The sequence below is a fragment of the Jaculus jaculus genome, chromosome 4, assembly GCF_020740685.1.
Source record: "Jaculus jaculus isolate mJacJac1 chromosome 4, mJacJac1.mat.Y.cur, whole genome shotgun sequence".
In the NCBI taxonomy this organism is placed as follows: domain Eukaryota; kingdom Metazoa; phylum Chordata; class Mammalia; order Rodentia; family Dipodidae; genus Jaculus; species Jaculus jaculus.
The window spans coordinates 101,100,218-101,122,773 of NC_059105.1; the positions used below are offsets into that span (position 1 = coordinate 101,100,218).

At 36.0% G+C, this 22,556-nt stretch overlaps 1 protein-coding gene across 2 annotated transcripts in view; it reads left to right on the forward strand.

Moving 5' to 3' along the window:
- Positions 1-22,556, forward strand: part of Lrp1b (LDL receptor related protein 1B) — a 2,087,209-nt gene that overhangs the window by 1,922,951 nt on the left and 141,702 nt on the right. For both annotated transcript variants that reach the window (XM_045147485.1, XM_045147484.1), the window contains 5 exons: positions 9,195-9,301; positions 15,897-16,026; positions 18,127-18,233; positions 18,559-18,691; positions 22,203-22,325. In XM_045147485.1, the coding sequence (XP_045003420.1) occupies positions 9,195-9,301; positions 15,897-16,026; positions 18,127-18,233; positions 18,559-18,691; positions 22,203-22,325 (600 nt within the window). The remainder of the gene's footprint in view (positions 1-9,194; positions 9,302-15,896; positions 16,027-18,126; positions 18,234-18,558; positions 18,692-22,202; positions 22,326-22,556) is intronic.

Consider the following 22,556-nt stretch of genomic DNA (forward strand, 5'->3'; position numbering starts at 1 on the left):
GAGCACCAATGTATTCAGGATGATTTTCTCTGAAATAGAATAACACCATTATCATCAGCATCCTGAATTTTTATGTGCTAAATTTGAAGCCAATAATTATACCACAGTTTTGTTTTCTAAAAATTTATTTTCTTTATAAAAATTGTGATATTATATCTATGTTCTAGCATGAATTTCTGAGTAAATTTCTTATCAGCACTTTTATGCACTGTAGTGTAAGCACAAAAATAATATATTTCTAGAATGAAATAATTATAAAATTACATTTGTTAAATATTTAATTTTGTTACCTCCAAACAAGATTTTGGTGCAGGTTAATAGCAACATCTGCTCTTATTTCTCATTGGGCTAAGAATATTCATTCCCACATGGCAATGTGTACCATCTACATAGCAATACATTATATTAAGGCATGTAAGTGGTAGGATGAAAATTTTAATAAGGCATTTAGATATTCAGTTTTCCAAAAATGCACTAAGGTTTTGAATAATTTTTAAAATAATATGCCATGTGCTTCGCAGTACATTGTTTGAAATATCTCTATCATTGTAAACTAATCTTAATACTAGAACCTATACCACTCCCTTCATACGCATGCACCCAACAAAGCACTTTTATAAAGGTAATGAACATTGCAGGGACTCATTAGAGTTTTGGAGTCCTTTCATTAGCAGATTTTTTTTTTAATTATTATTACTTAAGATCTTTGTTAACATGCTTGCATTTTGTTGCCTCCTTTTGAAAAAAAATTAAGTTTAAAACTTTATTACAAATTAAAAATAAAGTCCTTAAAAATATCAACTTGCCCTAACATGAAACAATTTAAAAATCTTTAGAAACACTAGTTTTTAAAAAAATTGGCATTACCAAAAAGAGTCATGATTAGCTAAAAATAATAATAATCCCATGCTGCATAGACAATGCAGATAGTTATAGTTTATCTGGTCAATAGGCAAAAACAAAAAAATCATACTGTAATAGTGGTAGTGATAAACTGGTACCTGTGGCCTTTACTTTTATATAGAGGATGTCATAAGTATAGGTATTTTATTGTCTTTGATTGATATGCTAATTTAATTACCATACAGATTGAAGAGTTAATGAATTGTTGGCCCCAGACCACAGATCTCGGTGGACCATAAAACTTCCAGGACCATAACACGTTAAGGGACTTCTATCAAACAACAAGCCCAGGGCTGAATAGATTGCTTAGTGGTTAAGGCACTTGCCTGCAAAGCCTAAGGACCCATGTTCGACTCTCCAGGTCCCTTATAAACTAGATGCACAAGGTGATGCAATTGTGCAAGGTTGCACATGCACACAAGGTAGTACTTGCTTCTGGAGTTTAATAATAGTGGCTGGATGTCCTGGTGTGCAGATTCTCTCTCTCTCTCTCTCATAAAAATGGTCAATCTGTTGGGCTTGCCTCAAAAAAATAAAAAAAAGAAAAAGAAAAAAAATGTAAGCTTATAACTCAAAGATTTCATCTCAGTAGCTATCAGGTCACCTGGACAGGTGATCAGCAAGCAGAAGAAAAGGTCTTACATCCCCCCATTCTTCTTCTCTAGAGATCTCCCCCTTATCCCTCACTCTGTACACTTCTACTAACTCCACATTCAAATGCTGCAGTCGCAGTCTCATCCCAGAAAGCTGACCCTCCAATGAAGAATAGCCTCCGCTGGCTTTCTTTCTTTCTTATATTTCTCACTCTCTCTAATCGATCCCAAATTCTGACACAGTTAACATTGACCAAATGTCACTTGACTCAAGAATACTGAAAACGAAGGAGAGGAGTGCAGAAAAAATACTGGAACTCCTTTGCAGTAGTAGAAAACTACCGTTGTTCTCTCTCTCTCTCTCTCTCTCTCTCTCTCTCTCTCCTTGTGAATACAAATAAATTGAAAAAATATAATTAAAAGGACTGAAGAGATGGCTTGGTGGCTAAGGCACTTGCCTGTGAAACCTAAGGATCCATGTTCAATCTCTCTCCAGATCCCACGTAAGCCAGCTGCATGAAAGTGATGCAAGCGCAAAGATGTACATGCACATTAGGTGATGCAAAACATCTGGAGTTCGATTACAGTGGCTGAGGCTCTGGCATACAAATTCTCTTTCTCTCTTTCTCTCTCCATTGTCACTCCACTATCTCTAAAATTTATATGTTATATAAATACATGCTTAAATTGAGTGCAAAATGATTTAGACTAATTTCCTTCCAGCTTCATGTGGAAAGGTAATACCCCAGCTGTCCTGCCATGCTGAAACTAGATTGAGTTCCAGGTCCGCCTGGGGTAGAGTGAGAGCCTGCCTCAAAAAAAAAGTTTGATTGACTCTCAGAAGAGACTCTGAACCTCAACTTATTAATATAAGAAATTGTTAACATGTATTATTAATCATTAATAACTAACTTTAGTATGCTAAACACATGGGAAAGGGCACAAAAGACTATTATAACAGTATAGCCTTTCAGGTTTCCCTCATGTGGGGGTTAGGCTTCCTGTCTCCACACAGGCAACCCTTCATAACTCCATGGTGTATATTGTTGTGTATCTGGTTTTATGTGGGTGCTGAGGAATCAAATCTGGGCTTTCATACTTTGCAAACAAGTTAAACACTAAGCCATCTTTCCAGCCAAATTTAAGGTTTTAAACAATATTGGAACTGTTAAAAAAAATGAGGACATCAGAAGTCTGAATGAATTTACCTACAATATGAAGTACCTATGGACTTATAAGGACAAGGGTGAAATGAATGACTTAAACATAATATTTTCAAGTGCCAGGTTGACAAATAATGGATTTTTAATATTTGATATTGTCTACTTTACAGGATCTACATAATCTTCATTAAGTTAATAGAAGTGGGAAGAACCACTTTATCTGTGGGTGGGTCCTGACTGTACTAAAAAAAAAAAAAAAAGAGAGATTACTAATGCAGTACCAGAATCCATGGCTCTCTATGGCTCTCTGCTTCCTCACTGTCCTACAAAGCTGGCCACACACACTTGTAGCATCTGCTTTAACAAAGGGACAAATTCTCCCCCTACACACACACACACACACACACACACACACACACGGGAATCAGAAGCTGCCTCATGGTAAGGGAATGTTGTAGTTCAGCTTACTTTCCTACTGTTCACTTCTGTCTGCTGTGGCACAAAGTGATGATAAGCCTCTCTTCTACCATCTTTTTCTGCTCCCCTGCCCCCACTACCACACATGAAGTTTCTCTAAGACTGTAAGCCAAAATTAACTCTGGGCCCAAGCCCAGAGTTAAGGTTGACTAACATTGTTATCAGAATTTTTATGATGACTTAAATCTTTAAAAAAGTGATTAATTTGGATTTACTGACAAAACACAAAAGTGTTTATATGTTTTGCCTCTATTTATAACTGTTAAGGTATACCATACATGCTTTCTTACTTGGTATTAAGGTTAATTTCTACATTTTTATATTAACTGGTAATAATAAAATACAGAAAGGTACCATCAAAATTACAATTATAGAGTGTTTTCAGTTAAGATAAAATGAGTTAAGATAAAAGTTGTTTATCTATAATTCTCTCACCTCAATTGTTTATACAATTCAAATTTAAGTCTTTATAATAAGTTGGCAAATTATTTATATTGCCATTTCTCATGTGAATGTTAAAATTCAGGTATACATAGGCTTCCTACTATGTTAACTACTGAAAAAAGTGAGTCATTAACATAATCAAGATATTTTAACTAGTTTTGTCTGCCTAAGTTTTATTTGAGTGAGACCTTGGAGGTCATTAAATAGCAAACCCAATTTCCTTTGTCCCTGACAACATTAAGAGGAGAAAAGCCTCTGCCTTTTGACCAGACGTTTGGTCCTAAGTAGAGATATAAAACATAGATAAACTATGTCCAAATGCTAATTTTTTTTTTTTTTTTTTACTTTTTTTGTTAGTTTTGTATTCAGCAAATACAGGCACTTTGATACCATTATTAGGGTCATCCATGATCTAATCCCTCCCCATTGGCCATTCCTTGTTCAGGTATATGGGTTGTGCAATGTGGAGTTAGCTCACAGTTATTGGTACAATAAATGTCTCTGCATATCATGACCCAACATGTGGATCCGACATTCTTTCCGCCCCCTCTTCCACAAAATTTCCCTGAGCCAGGTTGGGTCCATTTTTGGTCTGCTTCATTGATGAGGTGTTGGGGACCTCTGAGGCTCTGGCTCTCTGATTTGGTAGGAGTTGATTTTTCTCTGTGTTTGTCTCCTTCCCCCTTGTGCTGGTATCCGGTTCATCAGGAAAACAGCACCCTTGCTTGTTTTGCCAATTTTCCTTAGTTTCAGCCTGGGCCCTTTTGGGGTATGATGGGGTGGCTCTCTCCTTAGGATCTGCATCTATCTGAAAAAGAGAAGCAGATTCTCCAATAGTGAGTAAGTTAGCACCAGGACAAATGAGGTACCTATTGCTACTTGTGATTCTGAGATTGCCTCTCAGTATGTTTGTAGTTCCAGAGCCATTACTTAGTTTAGACCAAATCCATGGTCCTGCTACAGTCCCACTGAAACAGGTTGCTAGGAGTTCAAGATAGTCCTTGAACCATAAGCCCCTAAGTTCACGGCTAATGTTAATCAAAGAATTAAATAAAATAAGACTGAGGTGGATGATTATTAAATTATTATATTTATTTAGGGAAATACAGAATCAAGGGAAGGAAAATGAATATATCCATGCGGCTTGAGAGCCCACATGGAGGGGATGGGAAAACTGTGGAGAGGATAGAAAAGAAAGTATAGGGCTGGAGAGATTGCTTAGTGGTTAAAGTGCTTGCCTGCAAAGCCAAAGGACCCAAGTTTGACACCCCAGGACTCACGTAAGCCAGATGCACAAAATGGCACATGTGTTTGGAGTTCATTTGCAGTGGCTGGAAGCCCTGGTGTGCCCATTCTCTCTCTTTCCCCCTCTATCTCCTCTTTCACTCTCTCCAATAAATAAATAAAAATAAAACATTAGAAAAGAAAAGAAATTACAGAAAGCTCCTGCCATGTGGAGAGTGGAAAGTAGGGTCAGGCAGTTCTCTCCTCCTCCCAGCCCTAATGGGCCCAGCTGAGGGGAAACTCACCAGAAGAAGGAGGTTCACCAGTAGTCAGATGAGCCAGAGGGCCAACTGATTGGTTTGGGCTAGGGGTTGAATCAGGAAGAGGCTACCTATGACACCAAGTTCTGTGATATAAACTTGATCAACCACAATGTTAGGATTAGATTTCAATCCTAGGAAAAAACACCTCCCTCCCAGGAGGGGCATGTGTTTGTACTGGATAAACAGATCAAGGGAAGAGAGAAGATGTTATATCATACTTTTGATCTCTAGCAAAGTGGAAACTGCAAGGATAGACCCAAAAACATTCTTGCTTCTTCCTTTCAGGGAACCTGTTATTCTAACCACCTAACAAACCTACCTGATTCCCTGTCACCACCAGGTCACCCATCTACCTTGACCCCCACTATCAAAGCCATGTGACAGGCACCAGCTCCTGTAGCATTCCTACCCTGGCTTTTTATATAGTGACAGAATTGGGATATGTTAGAACCAGAATGACCTATCTTTCACCTCCGCCATTCCAATGTAACCTTCTATTACACAAAAGTGACCCAACCACCCCTCCCAATTATCACTTTCCTGTGATGCAAACCACCCATGCCCATTATCTCTTTCCTGGAATGTCCCAAGCCACCTGTATGATTATCACTTCTCTAAAGTGGCCCAAGCCCTGAGGCAAGGTGGACTTCCCAGCCACAAGGAATTATAATGTCCCCACTACCTCATAAGTATCTGCTAGACTAGAGGTAGCTTTTTGACCTGCCTGGTCAGAGCCCTTCTCAGGCACACCTGAAAAAGCCTATGCTGTTGAGCTCAGGGGAGTTGGGGGAAAATATATCTCAAATAGACCTTGAATTTATGGATAGTGGGTTTGTATGACCAGCCCTGGATATGATGAATCTTTGCTTAGGGAGTCATTGAAACTGCACAAGTTTGACTCTTGCTGTGATAAGTAAAGAAAAAGAGTGAAGGATGGGCGTAGTCTGCCTCAGAGTCTGCTGGGGTTTTCCATGTGACTCAGCATTGTTATGCTGACATCCAAAAGCCAGCCTGTGGCATGAGAAAGCAAGGCAAAATAACTGTACTCTTACTGGTTAGTGTGGAAACAGCCTGTATTAGTCAGGTTCTCTAGAAGAACAGAACCAATAGAATTAATTGTATTAAAGGGAATTTATTGGATTAGTTTATGGCATTGGCAGGATAACAATAGCAGTTTGCAGGTCTGAGAGTCAAGGAACCTGGTAGCTGCTCAGTTCTCCAGGCTGGATGCCTGAAAGCCTGGCTGCGTCCAGGACAGCTGCTGGTCTTCAGTCCATGTTGAGGACAGCAAGTAGCACCACATCCAGGTGGGAGGAAGATTCTTTTCTCCCAGAGCTTCCTTAGAAAAGGAAGCATTCAGCTCCTGATCACTCGTCACATGTTCATGGACAAAGAAACAGAACCCTGGTGCCATCAGAAGAACATGTGGTTGATGAAGGCCCGTAATATCACTTGATTCAAGGCTTTTGTTGTGTTTTATTATTGCTGACATTAAAGCACAATGAACAATATCCTAAAAAAAAAAAAAAAAAATCCCCTCTGAGAAGGGCCACCCATTCTGGGGGAAGGGCAACACGCTGGGCAAGAACTTCCTCCTTTAGTTAATCCTTCCTGAAGCAACCTCAGAGATCCAGTTAAGAGGAATGCCTGTGGATTCCTAAACCCATCAAGTTGACAACAAAACTTAACCATTACAAAGACTTTCAGAAAAAACAAAGGGAGTAGCTATGCTTTAAAAAAAATGCAATATGAAATAGCTAACACATGTACTTCCATTTTAGTTTTATATTTATTCTAAGCTTGTTGCCAAGGTGAGCAATATTGATCTATTTGCAGAGAAGAGAAGGAACTAGAAATATAGTTGAGACATGAAAGAGAAGATATTTCTATTCTATTCTATATTTCCTTACTCCTTTAAAGTATATATATGATACATAAATCTATCTATATATACATATACATATATATATATATATATGTATTACATACACCATTGTGCAAATGCATGTATATTAGGTACATTATTCACACATGTATATGTATGTGTGTGTATATATATGTGTGTGTGTGTGTGTGTGTGTGTATGTGTGTATAAACACATACACACACATATGAGTAGTTGTATCTGTCTTGTCATATTTACTAAGTATTATTGATCAAATGAAAACTCTTACTTACATTTGGCAGTTACTATTAGCTACCATTACATAGGGAAGAACACCAGCTATAATATAAACTTTACATTCATGAAATAACACTCAAATACATATATATGACATATTTTTTATGAATACAACATGTGTTGGTACCACATTTTCCTTCCTCCCTGCCCCCATTCCATAGGCGACTGTCTTTAGTGGGGTTGCTGTTATTCCCCACAGGGTTGTGAGCTATCTATTGTGGGAGAAGCAGTCAGTCATTGATAGGCTATATATATATATATATATATATATATATATATATTTAAAGTCACTGTTATGAATCTGGCTTGGTGAGTTTTATTTTAAATTGTGTTTGAAAAATCTCCAGTCATAGGTATCTGGCATATTCAAATGGTAATGGAGAAATTAATTTGCAGCTATGTTTTAAATATATGATTTCTGCATTCTTATATATCCATGGGATAATTAGTCCATTGTTACTTGATCCAAATCAGCTAGTCATTTTCTATGGTACCTGTTCACCAGGGATACCGTGCATTAATAATGCTGTGTGCTTTTACAAACAAAAAAAAATGTCATTGTCATTGGAGTTGTGTAATTTGGAGCACATGAAAAATCACACTTTATAATTATCTTATGAACAAAATAATAAATATAACATTTTTGCATTTGAAGTAGTTGATATGGAAAATATTACTTCATAATTTGCATTCGGAAGTAACTAAGTATATTATAGATTTTAACTGCCAAGTGATTTGATCAAATACATTAAGATTTATATGGAGGGCTGGAGAGATGGCTTAGCGGTTAAGCGCTTGCCTGTGAAGCCTAAGGACCCCGGTTTGAGGCTCAGTTCCCCAGGTCCCACGTTGGCAGATGCACAAGGGGGCGCACGCGTCCGGAGTTCGTTTGCAGAGGCTGGAAGCCCTGGTGCGCCCATTCTCTCTCTCTCCCTCTATCTGTCTTTCTCTCTGTGTCTGTCGCTCTCAAATAAATAAATAAATAAAAATTTAAAAAAAAAAAGATTTATATGGAGACAAACTGCTCCTGACTTACTTGAATGCTTAGTGCTTTCACAACAAACCTATATGGGACAGTTGTGTTTATAGTATATAAGCTTCACTAATTATTTTTCTGATAGTTCTAACAGTTCTCCTCAGTTTTTGGTACTCACATTGATATAGTTTTCAAACCTCCATCAGGGTTTTTATTATAATGTACTCAGTGGAAATTATGGAATTTGGAAGTCTTTGCAGTCTTGTTAACAGTGTGGCTTTAAAGTCATTTTTGTTTCCACTTCAGTTTTCAGAGTTTTGTGAGAGATGATTTCAAAGTTGTTTCAAAACTGAGGGTTTGTGTTTTCATCTCCATTGGAATTGAACAAGCTTGTCATTCTGTGAGACCCTACTGTTATATTATTATAGAATCCAGATTAGCCTTCTAAGACTTGCAAAGACCTGAAGAAGTTTTGGGTTTCTAATCTCCCCATCCAGATGACAGTTAGTGAAAATCTTGTCAGCTATTCATATGGCAAAAAAATGAAATCAATAATGAACAAGTGATCAAATCTCATAGGTTAATGATATCATATGCCAACAGGTTTTCTTCCATTGATTTGACTTTACTGTTGAATTGTAATTAAATAGTACACTGTATTTTGTCTTTTGTTTTCATTTTATTTCTTCATAATGACACCTTCTATACATGACTTTAAGATTACAATTGAAAAGGCTATTTTGTGGTATATTATGGATGCTTCATGATACAGTATAACTATGTAATCCATTGTTGTTTGGAAAACCCCTTTTTTGTTTTTCTTTAATGCTTCCTTCTGTTGTGCACATATAAACCTCAGAATTTAGTTGAATGAAATAGTCTAACACTATGCTATTTTTCTATCCTCAGAGCCACAGACCTGTACGTTGAAAGACTTTCTCTGTGCAAATGGAGACTGTGTATCTTCACGATTCTGGTGTGATGGAGACTTTGATTGTGCTGATGGCTCTGATGAGGTAGGCGTCTCTGTAAATACAAGTAATACTTAACCCAGCTATTTAACATTGAATTTATAATTGTGATCATTCAGTCCAATATATGTAATTGAGGATAGCTCTGTGATTCACTTTGCTCTTGACAAGTTTCAGTATGAATTTCTATGTTGTGCCAAACACTCTGGCCCAGGGAATGGCTATCCTGCTATTATTGAGAGTTGATTTCATATTCTGTTTTACCTCAAATGGTAAATGGTTGGGTTGGGAATAAACTTTTTTTTTTTCCCTATTTTTTTTTTCCCTATTGCTATTACCCTTACCATCTGTGAATTTGTTCATAAATTTCTGCAGTATTTATAGTTAGGTATAATAATATTATGTGTTTTAAACAACTTCATCTCCCCAGCCACTTTCTTCAACAGATATAGTCTTAGAAACTCTAGTGGAGGTCATCAATTTTCATGAACCCATGGGTTCAGCTTTGCTTTGGTGATGAATCACAGTTTGTTTTACAATAGGACCTATGGTTTAGGTTAGAAAAATGATTTCTCTTGGTAATTTTTTAAACTTGCATTGTGCTAACACTTTGGTGCTATGTATCAGGTAACAATTCCATGATACTGTGCGACTGATAAATGATGTATGGCTATATATTTTCAATCAAATTAAAGTAACCCAAGCTTTCTCTGTTTCAAATCAAGAGGATATCTGGTAACAGTGACTTTCAAGATTTTATTGAGGTATTTGCATGTGAAGCACTTAGGGAATGACATAGTAAGCCTATGTAAAATGGAGGTGTCTAGTGCTCATGGGAATGATGCCTTTTTCTACTATATGGTGCTGTCTTAGAGATCTGTGATTTTGGTTGGCAAACACATGCCACTCACCCAACCATAAAAAGTTATTGCATCAAATTTAAGCAGCATAGGATCCCCCATTGCCACTATAGCTCTGGAGGTTTCTAATTCAGGCTTAACTTCCCTATGAATCCATTGATTTCTTCTTTGAGAAATGCTACATACATTTACTCTATGTGTAACTTACACACGATGCTAAGATTTTTCAGTCAGGTCTCTTTTCAGAACTCCATTCTGCCACTATTTTGGAGGAATTACTTTAATCACACTGAGGACCATAGAAACAGGTATGACTTCTTACCTGACATCCAAGAGAAGTTGACACATGAGTTTTACTCATGGACTATAAAACAGAAGTGAGGGATGGAGAGAGTTTAGTGGTTAAGGTGCTTGCCTGCAAAGCCAAAGGACACAGGTTTGACTCCCCAGGACCCTTGTAAGCCAGATATACAAGGAGGGCCACATGCATCTGGAGGTTTTTTTGTTGTTGTTGTTTTTTGGTTTTTTTTTTGCAATGACTAGAGGCCCTGGCATGCTCACTTGCTCTATCTCTTGATCTTTCTCTCTCCCTGCCTATTTCAGCATCTGTCTCTTTCTTTCTCAAATAAATAAAGATAAAATAAAAACATCTTTAAAAATAGAAGTTGAAAACTTTTAAAGCAAGGCACAGAGGAGTTATGCATTTGCCAGTCACATATTTACTTACCATCTGTCATTCAAAACTCTTAAACATGCTTAAGTCAAAACAGATTTTATGCAGACCTAGGCATCATGAAAATGGCTTGTTTTTAGTTTTGATTTTCATATTTTTAGCAGCCTTTGTAAACTGAGAAACATCTGGAGATGTAGATATATTGCTTAAGGCTTAAGATTTCATCTTCTACGTTATTACTAGATGTGAAATGTATATATACAAATCAAAATCTTATTTAGTTTGAGTTCTCAAAATCTTATTCATATCAAAGTTTATCTCTTTATCAATAACATTTCCAATGAATGGCTGGACATCATTTTTGATGAGTGAATATATCTCCATATTCTCAGTGTTTCCAAAATACTCTAAGGAAATTTTTCTTTACAATGGACTTTGTCTTCCCTTATATACGTTGAGTAATATTCATACAAAAGAGGGAATATTAATGTAGGAAACACAGTGAATTTTATTCTCTTTCTAAGGTCTAGAATGGCAGACTATAGTCACAAAAGAAAATAAATGAACAGTGTGAGGACTCTATAGAATTTAGGAAGGACACTTATGAACAAGATTATATTCATGTTGAGAAGAGGAGGTACATGTGTAAATATCAGGTTTTATATGATTATAGACCTAGAGTATCATTAGCTTAATATCTTGTCAAAATATAGTAAAATTTAAAACATAACAACTTAATCACATACCAAGTATATATAACTCTGTGGTCTACATTAAGAGTTGTGTTTGAAAGTGCCTTTAAATTATACTATTCAGGCTCTGATTCTAGAGTAATCTAGCATGAGAAAGGAGAGGAAGGAAGGAAGGAAAAAATACTAAACCATTTTCAAAGATGTTCTATGACACCTTTCTAATTAAAAACTCATGTGGAGGGCATTCTAATTGATTATTTTACTGTCACTAGTATTCAAAATGTAAAGTAAAGGAGATATACATATAGAAACAAAAATTAAGTTAAAATCCTATTATATTAAATTAAAATTTTCAGTATGAGATTGTGGCTAAACTTTCTCTTTGTGAGAATGTCACACCTACCTCTGCCAATAACAATTTTTAAAACCAATGGAAATATAGCTGTATTTACTCTCTCAAATCACCTAAATGTTTTTTTTAAATATTTTATTTATTTACTTATTTGAGAAAGAGAGGCAGATAGAGAGATAGTGAGAGAATAGGCATAACAGGATTTCTAGCCATTGAGAATGAATTCCAAATGCATGAGCCACCTTGTGCATCTCACTTATGTGGGTACTATGGAATCAAACTTGGGTCCTTAGACTTTGCAGGCAAGTGCCTTAAATGCTAAGCAATTTCTTCAGGACCAAAGTGGTCTTTAAGTATCACTTGCCAGTTAAAGGAAACGGCATATCTAGAACTGAGGAGAAAATTGACAAAATGAACCGTTGATAACAAGTTAGGATATGAGGTCACAAGACTACTAGGGCATAGAGACCAACTAGAATGGGCTTCTAATTGTGAAAGGAACAATTGGACTATGCAAATTGTTACTGTAGTGTATTGAAAGGCACTATACACAAAATTGATATAAATATCTCAAACATCTAAATAGTCACTTTGGAGTCTCTATGGTATTAATATTCTTTTAACATATTTTAATTTAGTTAGTGTGTTCATATGCATTTGTTAATGTGTTCTTGTGTGAGAATACAGGCACATGTGTATAATGGCATACATAGAGATATCAGATGACACCTTTTGGGTCTATCCTTGCCATTCCATCTCATTTGATGAAGGGGTTCTCTCAACCTTCTCTGCTGCTTTTATTTCTTTTTTTTTTTAATTTTTTAATTTTTTTTTAAATTTTTTAATTTATTTATTTGAGAGCGACAGACACAGAGAGAAAGACAGGTAGAGGGAGAGAGAGAGAATGGGCGCGCCAGGGCTTCCAGCCTCTGCAAACGAACTCCAGACGCGTGTGCCCCCTTGTGCATCTGGCTAACGTGGGACCTGGGGAACCGAGCCTTGAACCAGGGTCCTTAGGCTTCACAGGCAAGCGCTTAACCACTAAGCCATCTCTCCAGCCCCCTGCTCCTTTCTTTTATTTCTGTTTTTTCTATTTCTTTCTTTCACTTTCTTTTTTCTGTGCTCATAGACATGGAGATTTTCCTGGAAATTCTCCTTTCTGTCTCACATCTTTGGTTACATAAGCCTGCCACAGTTTTTGACTTTTTAGATGGTAGTTTAGGATTGATCTTAGATGCTCATGGTGGAGCAGAAAGCACTTTTTTCATTGACTCATATCCACAGCCCACAAAGGTATTAATATTTGTAATGTGCTATTAGAGGGAGTTGAAAATGTGACTCAGTCAGCAGAGTGTTTGCATACCACACAGAAAGCACTGGATTTAATCCTAGCACAGTAGAAACTGCACATGACATTGTGGTACATATCTGTAATCCCATGTGTTGGAAGGTGGTGGTGGGAGAATCAGGAGTTCAAGCTACATAATGAATTCAAGAACTTTAAAACTGATATGGAACCATAAACTTCTCTGAACCAAAGCCATCCTAGCAAAAGGAACAAAACAGAAGGTTTATGCTACCTGGTCTGAAATTGATAATAAAACAGCATCATATTGGCATAAAAAGAGACAATATGTAAATGGGATACAAAGGGATTCAAGTAAAGTCAAGATTAATAGCCATGATTTTTTTTTAAATCAAAAATGCTAAGAACATGAATTGGAGAATGGACTTGTTTCAGAACATCATGCATGAAAATTATGCATCTGTTCTAAACATCAACTCAAAATGGATTAAAAGCCTTAAATGTAAGATATGAAATTACTAGGAGAAAATGCAGAGGAAAAGACTCAGTACATGGGTATATGAAAATATTTTTTAGTTGGAAGTCCAACTCACAAATAACAAAGGTAAATTATACAAATGGGGCTTTCAGTGGAAAAATCTGCACACCAAACCCAAACACAAAAAAAAAAAAAAATCACAAAATATAGATATAAGCTACAAGGTAAAATAGTTGTACACCATACCTCTTTCAAGAGGTTAATATCTAAATTATATAAGAAAAGGAAAAAAATACCCAAAATCAAATAACCTAATTTAAAATCAGGCAAAAGAACTAAGTAGCATATTTCAAAGCAAAATATATAAAGGTATATCAGGTATATTAAAATGTGCTTAACATCTTTAATTATCATGGAAATGCAAATCAAAACCAGAAGGAGATATGACCTCTAGTCAAAATTATTCTTTCCTGAAAAGCAGTATAACAATAATGACAAAGATGAGGAGAAAAGAAACACTTGATCAATGTTAATGGGAATCTAACTTAATGGAAAATAGCATGGTAATTCCTCTAAATCTTAAAAACATAACTACAATATCACCAGCAGTGATATTGCTGTGTGTCCCGACCCGCGGGAACTCGTTATTCGTGGGGGCGAGGGGGACCCTAACCTGAAGTAAGATGGGCAAGAGAGAGGAAGAGACTCAAGCAAATGTACACTTGTCAAGAGTCCAATTTTATTGAGCCACAGCAGCCTTTTTAAGGGTTAGGGTTAGGGTCTTGGGTGGGGGGGGCTGGAGGAGGCAGGTGGTGGAAAGTTACAGAATCTTCTTGGCCTTTGGCCTAGGACAGTTTGCAGTTATTCCAAGAATTCATGGTATAGTTCTCACGTCTCTGCAGTCGCCAGGCAGGATGTTAATTAGTTAGGTGTGGCGGGGTGAGGAGATGGAATCAGTTAGGTATGGCAGGATGGGGGGATGAGGAAAGGTCAGAAGTTGCTCAGGGCAGAAATTGCTTAGGACAGAGGTTATCTCAGGGCAAAGGTCTGTTCAGGGCTCATCTCCTCATCTCCAACAGCTGTGTACATATCCAAAAGTATGAAATCCCTGTGTTGAAAGACACTGTAGGCTCATGTGCAATGCAGCACTTTTCATAGTTGACAAGCAATGGAGTCACCAGGTGTGTCCACTGCTGATGAATGGATAAAGAAGTTTGTGTGTGCATATATATATATATATATATATATATATATATATATATATATATATATATATACACAAACATACATGAATGCTTGACTTCTAAATAAAATCTGTATGTGAACAAACAGAAGCAACCATTGTGACAGCTCATTTTAGAGTTCTTAGAAATTTCAGAAGGCAGAAGTTGACATATGAACAGAAAATAAACTGTAAAAGGACCAGTGCAGAGGTGTAGAAAGGGGTACAATGCAGAATCAAAGACATAGGACATTAGGAGAAAGAATGTTCACCAATTTTCCTTGGTTCCCTTGCCCAACCCTTTGCAAACCCCAGGTAACTGAGTGTGTATCAGGTAACTGAGTGTATATATATGTATAATTTTTTTTTTTCTTGGATGTTTGAGGCAGAGTCTCACTGTAGCTCAGGCTGACCTGGAATTCACTATGTAGTTTCAGGGTGACCTTGAAATATAGACAGCCCACATACCTCTGCCTCCCAAGAGCTGGGATTAAAGGCATGTGCCACCATGCCCTGCTAGAAAGAACTTTTTAAAAAAAATGTGTTGGGGGGGATTGAGGTAGGGGTCTCACTCTATCCCAGGCTGACCTGTAATTCCTATGTAGTCTCAGGGTGGCCTTGAATTCATGGCAATCTTCTTACCTCTGCCACCAGAGTGCTGGGATCAAAGGTGTGCACCATCATGCCTGGCTCTAGAAAAAACTTTTAATCATTTTTATTTCCCCTGGAGTCTACATTTCACCTGCAGTAATCAAAATTCTATTATATCATAACTATTAAGAATGGACCATCAGAGAAATTTATTCTGCTGTAGGCACAGCATTTATGCTCTTTTGCTGCTTCTAAGTTTTATTAGATACACAGAGACAAATCAAAGTAGGAAATCCCTATAATGACATTGAATAGTCATGGGTGAAAATGATCACCTGTATTTCTTGGTTGCAGTTGATAGGTTTTGAAATGTTTAAGTTTCTATGGATGTTTTCTAGTCAACCTTTGGTTTTGTCAGCTTATAAGAAAGTATTTAATTTAATTATGTCTATATTATGTCTGGCAGAGAAATTGTGAAACAAGTTGTTCCAAGGATCAATTCCAGTGTTCCAATGGTCAGTGCATATCAGCAAAATGGAAATGTGATGGTCACGAAGACTGTAAGCATGGGGAGGATGAGAAAAATTGTGAGCCAGGTAAAATAAGATAGGTATATTTATATATTTATTTTAATGAACTTTACATTTAAGCTACAATATGCAGAAAACTATGAAGGATGCATGCATTAATTGCTTTAAGAAATAATCTGAGGCCTGGAGATATGACTTAGCTGTTAAGACACTTTTTCTGTGAAGCCTAAGAACCCATATTAGACTCTCCAGATCCCATTTACACCAGATGTGTAAAGGTGAGGCAAGCACAAAGTCGCACATGCCCACTAGATGGCATAAGCGTCTGGAATTTGATTGCAGTGACTGAGGCTCAGGCGCCAATTCTCAATCTCTGTCTCTCTAAAAAAAAAAATAAATAAATAAAAATAAAAAACCAGAATAATAATAGAAAGAAATAATGTGAAGTGTTTGTGGATAAAGTAATTGATGTACTCATCATATTTCACAATTACTTATGTGTGGATTCCAAGCATTAGTCATCCAAATTTCATTTTCTAGTTTCTGTTACTTATCACATCATTTGAGACTGTTTTCCCAAACAACAAAATGAAATATGTTGAAATGGTATGATAAAAGTCAAGTTTAAGTTATAGAAATTGAGGTTATAAAACAGAAGGTAGTAATTTGAATTTTCACAGCTGAAAAATGTTAAGTATTATACTGCATACTTGTATTCATAACTTGGGCCAAAATCAGAATAAAATTAAGAAATAACCCAGGGTACTCATGTAAAAATCTTTTTTTTTCCATTTTTATACCTTAAATATGGCTCTATAAATATGCTCAAAACATCCAACATTATTGAAATAAGTTAGTTGCATTATCTTATTGAGGAAAAACCTAGAAGAAAATCATGTTAACTCTAGGTGCATCTGTGAGAACACTACCTTTAGATACTGAACCAAAGTGGCAGACATACATAATACCCGCATTTCCTCATCCTCTCCTTATGCCCACAGCCCGTGTTTCTAATGGATCATATCTGTCTTTCTTACTAGACCCAGATGTGTTCCTGTTAGTAATTATATTACTATAGATTCTCTAGGCAAAACTGCCACTTAAAATAAAGAGAAAATTCTGCAGGAAAAGTAATGCATCTTTAGCTATGCAATTAAGACCACAAAATCTTTTTGTAACTACTTTAGTTCACATCTTATCAAATCTAAGGCCAGAACCTCTGAATTTTGAATATAAGCCTGTAAAAGCTAAGCCCACACACAATATTTGAGCGTCATAAATTTTATGTTAATTAACTAGAACTGGGTAATGATAGTATATTGTCCACTTTAAAAAATATGCTTCACAAAAAATAAAATGAAAATATGCTTCACAAGGGAATATGGTAGTCTATAGACATAGTCAATTATAAAGGTTCATATTAAAACTTCAAGACACAAGCCTTACTAAAACTCATTCAATATTATATGCACTTCCCAAAAGCCAAACTAATAACAATAGAACTGGTACCATGCCAAGGCTTTAACTTTTTGCTTTTTGTGATGCATATATAAATTAATAAACTACTTAATATTTTTAGTTTTAAAAATGAGACATATGGGGCTGAAGAGATGGCTTAGCTGTTCCTGTGAAGCCTAAGACCCCGGTTCGAGGCTCAGTTCCCCAGGTCCCATGTTAGCCAGATGAACAAGGGGGCGCACGCGTCTGGAGTTCATTTGCAGAGGCTGGAAGCCCTGGCGCGTCCATTCTCTCTCTCCCTCTATCTGTCTTTCTCTCTGTGTCTGTCGCTCTCAAATAAATAAACAGAAAAAAATTTTTATAAAATGAGACATATGTTTCTTTAATAATTTTAAATTATATGAAACTCATTTAACTCTTCAAACTCAAAAAGTTTAAAAAGATCTCAACTGTAGTCTCCTGTCTTTAGTCTCAGAAGTTAAATTCTACTACACAGCTCATTGCATCATGAAATATATTTTACATAATACCATGATCATGTACAACACAGTTTAAGTGGGCTCTTAGTGCTGGTTGTTTAATGCAGTTTAAATAATGTAAACTATTCTGTTTACTGCCTATGAATTCATATTTTTAAATGCCTATATATTTTACTTTCCAAGGAGTTTTTCTACCTGAGCTAAACCTTAACTTTCTAACTGTTCTCAGCATCCCCTGCATGTTCCTCAAGTGAGTACACGTGTGCCAGTGGAGGATGTCTATCAGCATCTCTGAAATGCAATGGCGAATATAACTGTGCTGATGGTTCAGATGAGGTAATCTTATTCAATTTAAAAGTACTGTAAGTTACATGGAGCAGGACTGAGACAGAAATGCATTGAAAATAGAAGATTGAGCCATGTTTCCCTGCCCTGACTAAACTGTTGGACAAGTACACCAAATGCACTCACTTCAGCAACTGTCAGACCCTTTATGCTTCTCTGTATAATAGAGCATATTGTAGAAGATATTCTGACTGAGTCATAATAAAAGAAATCACACTCTGTGGTAAAGTTCTAATATTAAAAGCTGCATATGGATTTTTCCTGTGATTGCATCATCATCAATAATAAAAGTTGCACCATTTGTTTCTTTGAACAGATGGACTGTGTGACGAAATGTAAGGAAGATCAATTTCGATGCAAAAATAAAGCCCACTGCATTCCAATCCGATGGCTATGTGATGGAATTCGTGACTGTGTGGACGGCAGTGATGAAGAGAACTGTGAGAGAGGTAAGGTGTCTGTGTGTGTGTGTGTGTGTGTGTGTGTGTGTGTGTGTGTGCCCAAAAATGAAAGTATGAAAGAAAGTAAACGTCTATGCTTTAGGCAGAGTATAGAATCACTGAATATGTCTATTTAATTTCTGTAGTTCCATTTTTCAATAGACTATCCTAAATATGCAAAATCCAAGCAAATCATACAAAATGTTCTCTCAATCTATGCATGACAAAAGCCATCTCAACTGCAAGAGTGGAGTGCCTTTGAGAATGTGTCTGCTGACTAAATATCTGTTAACCACAGGAGGTAGAAAGAGTGCAGAGAACAATGCAGATGTATCTCTTGTCTCTTCATATGCTTTCCTTCCACAGAGCTTACATAGTTTACTAGATTACACACATTTATACTATATGTGATGTAGGTTATATGTTAGGCTCCAAATTCCAAAATCCTCAAAAAGGTGAGCCCTACATTTTTTTTTTTTTTTTTTTTTTTTTTTTTGTCAGTAATTCCTGGACCCATGTAAGCCTGATGCACCAGGGGGCACATGCATCTGGAGTTCGTCTACAGTAGCTTGAAGCCCTGGCACGGCCATTCTCTGTCTCTTTCTCTCTCTCTGACTATTTCTCTCTCTCAAATAAGTAAATAAAATATATATTTTTTAAAAATCTCAAGTATCTTTCTGGTTGAAATGGATTCCACTAAATTTTTAATTTTATTGAGTAAAGAAAAAGAGCCAAGAGACTTTAATTTGATCAAATGTGTCAAAACTTCACCTATCATCTCCAGTCACAGTTCCAACTTTACTTGGCTTTTGTTGCTGCTAGGCCATTCTGTTCAGTGAAATATCTTGGTTCATGGCCGAAGTATTGATCCTTTCTATACGTACCTTAAGGCAAGAAAAAGATTAGATTTTTAGTATTTAATTTATTCTCAGGAAGTGGCTTTGGTATTGGATAAACATATCTCAAGGCTTTGAGGAAATGGAAAGCCAAGATAAGCAGCTCTTATATTAACACACATTTCCTTCCACTTATCTTAAATGTGGACATCTGGGCTCATGGGTAGTGCCCTGGAAGCTCAGAAAGCTGCAGGATCAGCATGGCACACTCTGCTAATGAGTGAGCTTTGCTCTTTTACTTCAAAGAATAAAACCCCAAATATGATGAAATTAAAAGCAGAATTCATACTTGAAAAGAACAACACTTGGCCTCCATGAACCCTGGAGCAAGTTCTGACCTGAGCTCTCACAATTTCTGTTACTCAATCATCAATTTTTGGTGGAAAATAGTTAGTGAGTAATCTTTTTAGTAATCATCAGCTCAAAATATGCAAACTATTTATTCAAATTATAAAATATTATCATAATCAAAGCTCCCCTCAATCCAAATTAAGGTGGAATCTCTAGAGGCCTGTTTTCTATGTTGATACATTTGACCAGGTTTTTGTGAATCTGCCACCAGTTTTGTACAATTTAGATATGTCATTTTTAACTAACATATGTTTTTCTGTTTCTCTCAGATACCCATGCCACTTCACATCCACCTTTGTGCTAGGGAATTGAGTCTGGGCCAGCAGGCTTTATAAGCACCTTTAACTGCTTAGTCAACTTCCCAACCCCAGGATATGGACACTGATTCAGACAGTTCTCCATTTCAAACTGATATTCATGTCATTAATTTCCTTCTTTTTTTTGCATTTTCTTTATTTGAAGAAATTTGTATATAGATAGTTTAGACTGTTTTGGAATTTGCTTCACATCCTTGGCTAGCCTTGATCTTGTGACCCTCCTACATAGCCCCCTAAGTGCTGAAAGTAAGGAAAACATCCCCACACTGAACTATGTCTTTAGTTTCTTTAGTACTAAAGATCACTCATATTACCCTTTGTATTATTTTGAGAAAAATACTTGTTATATGGTAATATATTGTCTTACATAAGTTTTAGTAATTGATATTGTTTTTAGATTATAGCATTTTAGAGTCAGTGTTGCAGAAACTTGAAAGACAAATACACTTGACGGACAAATCTGAACGTGTGAAAAGTCTCCAATGGTGAAGACAGTCACATTGTATACTTAACCTGTTGTGCATATTTTCGTTTGGTGGTTGTAAGAGATTCCAGTGTAACCTTTCCAAGTTCTTCTTGGGATTTCTGCAGAAAGTCTTAGAACTGATCTTATTATTGTCTCTAAATTCATAGACTAAGGTTTAACTATCACTCAAATTCTTACTAGTCTTTCCATCTTTTCTAATCATGTCTACAACTAGCCACATAAGCTTTTCATTAAAGTTGGCTTTCTTAAGTCCCTTCTTTAATTTGATGACTTTATTTTCAAACTCACATAATTACTAAACAGGAATACTGAATCTCACGGAAATACTAAATCTACTATGATAATTCAAATTTGTCTCAAATATACATTGAAGTATCTGTATTGATTTCTCAGGTATAATTGTGAATATGAGTTTATAAATCAGGTTATCATGCTTTTGTTGTTACCTATGATGACATTGAATATCTGAGAAATTAATAGGCTTATCTACTAAGGACAAGAATCCACAGTTTCTAACAATCATTGACATATTCACTATTTTCCTTTCTTTTCAAGTATATAACCAAAATTTTGTAATTCTTTGGGACTTTTCTAAATGGTACATAAAGTTACAAATTTCATATTCTAAGAGTCTTGTATATTAGATGACATTTATTTTATGTGAAAAATCTTTAAAAGTGCAAAAAAGCATGCCTAATTATATAATTTTATAAGAAAATATATTAAATGATATGGCTAATTACAATTTCTTCACAAAGATACTATTTCTCTGTGCTATGAAAACATTTTACCAGTTATTACATATTTTTATCAAACAAATTTTTCATGTTTTAGGTCTAGAATTATATAATAGTTCTAAGTGTCTGTTGTATCTATAATGGAACAATTTTAATAAAAATGGAATACTTAAAACCTAAATTTATTTTAACCCTCTAACAATAATATCTTAAATAGAAGTTATACAAAAATCTTCTTCTCATATCTTCTAGTATTTCCTTTTTAAAGGATCTTTTTATTATTATTTATTTTGAGAGAGAGAGAAAGTCACAGAAGAGACAGAAAGAATGGGTCATGCCAGGCCCTTTAGCCACTGTGAACGAACTCTAGATGCATGTGCCCCCCTTCTGTGCATGTTTGACCCTGCATTCAGTGTCACTGTGCATCTGGCTATATGGGGCCTAGAGATTCAAACATAAGTTCTTAGGCTTCACAGGCAAGCATCTTAACCACTAAGCCATCTCTTCAGCGCTCTTCCAATATTTTCTAAACCATATATGATCCATTTAAAAAATAAAATATTTATTGTCAAATTATACATTTTAACATTTTTTTAAGGAAAAAGTTTGGACATTACATATTTCTAGTATTATGTAGGAAAAAAATATAAGGAAACAAGAAAAAAATAGTGGAGTATGAGTATTACTGTATGGCATTACTAATGTTCTCTGTCTCTTTCTTTTAACATAAAGGAGGAAATATATGTAGAGCTGACGAGTTCCTTTGTAATAACTCCCTTTGCAAACTGCATTTCTGGGTATGTGATGGAGAAGATGACTGTGGAGACAACTCTGATGAAGCCCCTGACATGTGTGGTATGACATTTCCCTGGATCTAGATGACATTTTTCTCATCTATTGCAGTGGGGGACCAATGAGGTGTTAAGATGAGCCACAAATTCTACTTCCTGTAGTGAGGTTCATAAAATATGACTTCAGATACAAATTTGTCCAGATAATAAAAGGGTTGACCTGTTCAAAGTTGATGACTTTATACACAATCCTATTGGATCTAAGTACATATGTCAGTACTATTCAAAAGATCAA